Source organism: Ceratosolen solmsi, unplaced genomic scaffold (assembly GCF_000503995.2).
Source record: "Ceratosolen solmsi marchali unplaced genomic scaffold, CerSol_1.0 scaffold70, whole genome shotgun sequence".
NCBI lineage: Eukaryota > Metazoa > Arthropoda > Insecta > Hymenoptera > Agaonidae > Ceratosolen > Ceratosolen solmsi.
The window spans coordinates 730,190-736,506 of NW_011948448.1; the positions used below are offsets into that span (position 1 = coordinate 730,190).

General features: G+C 30.1%; 1 protein-coding gene across 2 annotated transcripts in view; it reads left to right on the forward strand.

The window, feature by feature from the left end:
• The first annotated feature begins 1,163 nt into the window (after positions 1–1,163).
• Positions 1,164–6,317, forward strand: part of LOC105366364 (uncharacterized) — a 74,386-nt gene continuing 69,232 nt past the window's right edge. For both annotated transcript variants that reach the window (XM_011504782.1, XM_011504785.1), the window contains exon 1: positions 1,164–1,288. In XM_011504782.1, coding sequence (XP_011503084.1) covers positions 1,229–1,288 — 60 coding nt within the window. In that variant the 5' untranslated portion in view covers positions 1,164–1,228. The remainder of the gene's footprint in view (positions 1,289–6,317) is intronic.

Here is a 6,317-nt window from a genome sequence, read left to right on the forward strand (position 1 = left end):
AGCAAGAACTTGGGTGAATAATCGTAAAACGTGCACTCAAGTCAATCTTCCGACAGATAGTGATTATTTTATCAACAACGCGAACAGTCAATTGATATTCCGAATCACATGTGCGCTCTTTTCTCACGCAAGTTTTTCTCATTTAAAAAAGTGAAACGGGATAGCGCTATCTTTAAAACTGATAAAGACGAATGGAAGGGGCTCTGATTCAGCAACGCAAACGGTCAAATTTCTATTTGCAAAAAGCAATTGTGAAATGGAATTTATGCGAATAATATTATTATAGAGATAGAATCATCTTAATAAGTGAGACGATATGATCGCAAGAAGTAGGAAAATGTAATAGAACAAAATTTGCTCAGCAGTATGCTGCACATTCACGTACATGTCAACATGTAAAATACACGCGATAATGTTGTAAATGGTTAAGAGTTGGCATTATTGTATTATTATAAGCAGAGATATCTTCTCATCTGGTATATACAATCCCCCAGTCTATGTGCTTTAATATTGAAAATTTCATTCGATTCCCTCGCGGCCCTTACGGCATTAAACTCACAACCATATTTACATGTCAAATTACATGCATTTAGAAAAGCGTCTCGAAAGACATTAGGAATTACGTCGAGCCGCGTCATTTGCATTTGCATTTATTTTTAATATCGAACACAGAGTCGGTGCATCGAGGTGCATCGGGTACCGTCGTCACTGCAAATCGCGACACGGAAAAGTGACATTTCATTATGGTTGCTCGGCTTGTTAGACATTTGTAAGTAAACAGGCGCTCAGTAGTCGGCAATGATCGCACGGCATTACCACCGACTCGCCTCCCCCACCGACCCGTTCTTATTTATTTGAGGCGAGTGCGCGGAAGATAAAGAGAGCCGCGGCGAAACACCGGTGCGAAACATTCACATACAGGGCCGAGGGAAGGAGGAAGAAGAGTGAACGACGCGTTGGACTAGTTTGCAGTGAGGCTAGGCTGCAACTCTCTCTCTTCTCGTGTCGTCTTTCCTCAGTTTGTCCAAAGACGCACGTCCGCGTGGATCCTGATTTTTTTTAGCGCGTAACCATTCATCGGACGTCCCCCTGCATCCTTTTTTTTTCTATTTTTTTTTTTTTTTTTTTTTTTTTTTTCTTGTCATTAATCGCGGCGAATGCTTTTTGATGGCCAACGGCAATTGTCTGATAAGCGCGTACAGGCTCTCGGGGTGTTGTGTGTATTGAAATGTGGGATTTATCGCGATCGTGCTTGTACAGATTTCACATAATTAAGCATTGCAAGACGGTAAGTAGGAGGCTTTTCTTATTATTACGCTATGGCATTTTGTTTGATTTTTTTTTTTTTTCTTTGCCTTTTGGCGCTAGGGATAGTACGAATGATATTTAATATTTGTACAAATACAGCTGCTAAGTGTCAAAGACATGCCCAATGTCCCGAAAATCTGAAAAAAGCAAAAGTAGATATAATTAGATTAGAATATTTAACTTTATTATCGTAAATGTCGAATAAAATAGTTAAACTAAATGAAATTGTTAAAAAGTTTATCGCAATGCCGACTCGTAATATTTAATTGTAAGATTATAAGAGGATTTAATTTTAAAGATAAATTTTTTATCATTCCATCGGTTATTATGTTTTTTAAATGTAGGAAATGTTTAAATGAGAAAGTTTTGCAATATCGAATGTATGTCAGTAAAGTAACATGATTGATAATTTATAATCATTAAAGTTTTAGTTTTTATGCAAGGAAGAGTTGAAGAGAAAACGAAAGCTTTTCATTGGTGCCTCTTTCTTTCATTTAAACTACTTTTCGTAACACTTATCGTTTTTGTGCAACATAATGAGTTTTAGAATTGGAACACCGGTTGATCGAAAATTGTTACATTGCAAAAATATAAAATATGTACGGAGCATCATGGGATATTATTAAATATTGATATTCATATTTTTCCAAAATACGATAATCATTCATAAAACAACTGTCATACCTTAATCAATATAAATCAATTTAAATAATAAATATTGATTTAATTTTTTAATTATAACAGCAGTAAGATTAAGGTAAATAATAGTTATCAATCAAATTGTTGTATTACATTTATACGAACTAAATTGAAATTAACAAGATGAAGGAATCTATTTGGTTGGATTATATGTTGAAAACAATTTTTGACAAAATAAATATTTCATATAATAGACTTCATTGTACTTTTTGATATGTTTGAATTGTTCTCTAAGTGAAGATAAATTTTGTTATTTGTTCTATATTATTATTCATATTTCATGAATATTTCCTCTATATCTTTAGTATTTATTTTTGTTCCTTATTTCGTCGATATCTATTGCTTCTAGGTGCTGTAAGATTGTCATACGATTACTTATCTTCGCCGTTATTGTTCTCGTAACAATATAATAATTTACCTCACATATTTCCTTTTTCCTATAATCCTCTAATTGCGACTTAAAAAAATTCACGAAAATTATCAGGAATTTTGGGTAAAAATTAACTCATATAAAATATCTATGATCAAGGTAACTTGTTCATAAGTGGATAAATAAATTAATAATATATAAACGAAGAGCTGTCGCGTTCAATAATAAAAAAAAAAAAAAAAAAAAAAAAAAAAAAAAAGTCAAATATTTTATAATTAACTTTGATTTAATAAAACTTTGCAATTTATTTATTAGTTCATTCATGCAATCGAATTTGACTTTGTAACTTTAAACAATTGTAACTTTAAAATTTCTTATCAGCACAAAATAAAATCAAACATCTACTTTCTCATTAAAAATTGTAATAAAAGTTCTTTATTTAGTTCACGAAAATGTATTTTTTAATGGAAAAAAAAATACTTTCTGATTCATTAACTGGAATTCTTCGTTGTATGCTCGTTAAAAGAATGAAAAGAATTCCTACGCTTTACAAGATACATATCAAATTTTGAAACACATAGTTGTACTAAAGTAAAACGAACATAGTCTTAATCTATCTACTTTTAAAATTGTTTAAATAATTATAACTAATTTTTAATTTACATTATTGTAGTAAAGAAAATGAAAAATAATAATAATTAGGAATTTATGTTTCTGTTAATTTTTATTTACATTTTAATTCATACAAACGAAACGTTGATTATAAGTTAATAGAAATTTTATAATTTGTAGTACTTGATTTTTCTATACGCTAATTTCTCTAAATTTAGCACATAATTAAGCATAAATGTTTGAAAATTAAAATCACCCTCCATACAATTGTAAAAAAACTTATTGAACATGAATTGTACGTTTTCATTCATTCTCGCATAAGAAAAGCTTATTCTTTTTTAGAAAAATAATGAAAAAAATGATTTTTTGAACATTTTTTTTCTGTTTGAAATCTAATAATTTTATTATAATACATGGAATTTAACATCCTATCATTTAAATATAAAGAAATTTATATAAAATATATATACGCTGAATATCGTATATTAAGTACAAAGAAAAAAAGATTAAATTAATTTATTAATCGTAATTTCTTCATTTTCATATTCAACTTTATCTAAATATTATACAATTTATGGTACAAATATGCTATATTTAAATAAATATTTAAATAATACGTAGAGGAAAAAAAATATAATTAAGGAAAAAAAATATATGAGATAAGTTATGAATGAAAATTCATGTTAAAAACGTATTGCCAGAAGATCGATAATTAGAAATTAAAAAATTTTTTATACACACACACACACACACACACACATATATATATATATATGTATGCATGTGCGAGTGTACGTATGCATGATAATTAAATACTTGTATTAAAAATAATAACATTTCTAAATAATTTTCTAAGATTTTTATCTGATATGTACTACTATTTTATATGATATGTACTAGTTTATGTGTATACATGGCGTTTAGAGAAAAACATTTCACCTGCGTATTATCACTTGTAGAATTTGCAAAATTCTTAGACATTTCCTACGAATATTCAAATGCAAATTATCTACTTTCTAAATAACTGAATATTATGCATCAAATTATTAAAATAAGTATGCATAATAAAGGACTTACATTTTAAAACTCATAAATTCTTCAAATTGAAGCTATTTATGTGTTACGAATGCATTAACGTGAAAAAGCTGTATATCTCTTCCAAGCATTTTTAAGGAAGATATAATAGCTTAGAATAATTTGAAATATTTACTATAATACCGAATGCTGCTTAAAGAAATGATGGACAGCGCAAGGAATATTATATTTTAATGTCTCGTTCATTTTATTTTGAAATTAAAATTTAAGATTCAAGAGCAGGAAAATAACTTAGTAGCTTACAATGTTATAGATCAAAAGCTCGCATAATAACAATCACCGCTTAAAATTTCAAGCAAACCAACTTCGAGGTCTAATTTAGATTTCTTTATGAATATATTTAAATGACGTTCGATACTTTTATTGCTTCTTTGGTAGTTCATCGTATCATCTCTTTGCTACTGGGACGCGTATCGCATGCAAGATGATACAAGGAAGGTGCGATCCTCCTCAACTATAAACTATATAAACGTACTCGGGATCATTCGTGATGAGACGATTGATAAATAAATATCATCTCGATTATAGATCAGAAAATAGTCGAGTTAGTGCACTCATCGCAAAACTCGTGTTGCTATTCATTCATTTTAACATTTATTTTAACTTTGTGTTCCATCGAATCCTTTTTTTTTTTCAATACATTAGATACCGAAGTTGATAGCATTCCGTTTAAAGAAATATTGCCATTTATTGTATTTTATATGATGCATGCATATGTTATGTTACATGTCTCACTGCCTCTTGATCTATTTAGCATTCAATATTAAACTCATCGAGTAATGAAGAATATGGACGCGTAATTATATTGATTTTAAAGTATCTTGGATTTAATATTACGAGCGAGTATTAAATCTTCATTAATCCATAAAATATGTTTTAAAAGAAAAATTATTTTGCTTTTCATTAATCGTCTCGTTTTCAAATTCAGGATATTACATCTTATTTAACAGCAATAATAATAAATGTCAAAATAAAATAGCAAATGCGTAAGAATAGATATGAATGAATAATAAACGGAAGGATAATTAGAATGACTTTCTCATGCAATATGGTAAGCCTTGTTGTATCGATAAGCTAATTAATTTATCCTAATGAACTAAATAGTGGAATGATATGGTACCGAATAGATATTAATGATATAACTGTACACTGTGGTTAATTATGTTAAGTAGACTTTTAGAACAATGGTATGCAATAATTTAATATTCCTACGTTGCAATAAAATATGATTTTCGAGCAATTTTCCTATCAACGTGTATTATAAATCGTGTGTATTAAAACAAAAAGGCGCGCGCGCGCGCACGCACACACACGCACACACATACACACACACAAAGAGAGAGAGAGAGAGAGAGAGAGAGAGTATTTCGAAATTTTACTAATGCTAAAATTATTCATAGCGAAAATTAAATTGCAATTGTAATTACTGACATATAATGCGCTTCATTATCCAATTTACAATGTAATTAGGGAGAAATGTGATTCGTTATTGCATTAAAGTCACAATTCTGAAGTATTTTTCAACTGCCCAACAGGAACATTTCAAAAGAGTCGATATGTTCTAAGCAAAATAATAAAATAATTTTGCAAGTTTTTAGTACGCGTAAAAATAAGACCGATAAGAAGTTTCTGGAAATAAATTGTTAATGGCTGGGACATAGATTGTGCTTATATCGCTCCTCGGTTGTATGTAGATTACCGTGTATTCAACATTTATCGGGAACTCGCTAGTAAAGTGGCGGAACTCGCTTGCTAAGAAACAAAGTTATTTCTGGAAGTTGCATTTTTGACGAGCTTACCGTACACTTTAATATAGTAATATAGTAACACTTGATCTCAGATTAATTTAAATGTTAAATAAATATCCGAGGAATGAAATGGAGCGAAAATCCAAAGCACCGCATTTCTAAATGTTATAGGTATTAAAGGAATAATTATAGGTAACAAAAGAGGGGAGATCGTAGAAGGCGCGGCTAATCGAATGCTTAAATAAATATTCCGATTGGAAGGTTAGTTAGACCATAGTTCAACCAAAAACTTTTCATAAAACTCGCACATCGCCTCGCGAGGCTTTTCATTTTGTCGTTTATGTAATTGGAAAGCCGGAAAAGTATACAACGCCTGCGCCACCGGATATTCCCACAATTACATTTCGCGAGGAGATACCAAAAGGTCCAATTAAAATACTGCTTCCCTCCACCTCCCCCTCCTCCCCCATCCACCCCCAGTCCCT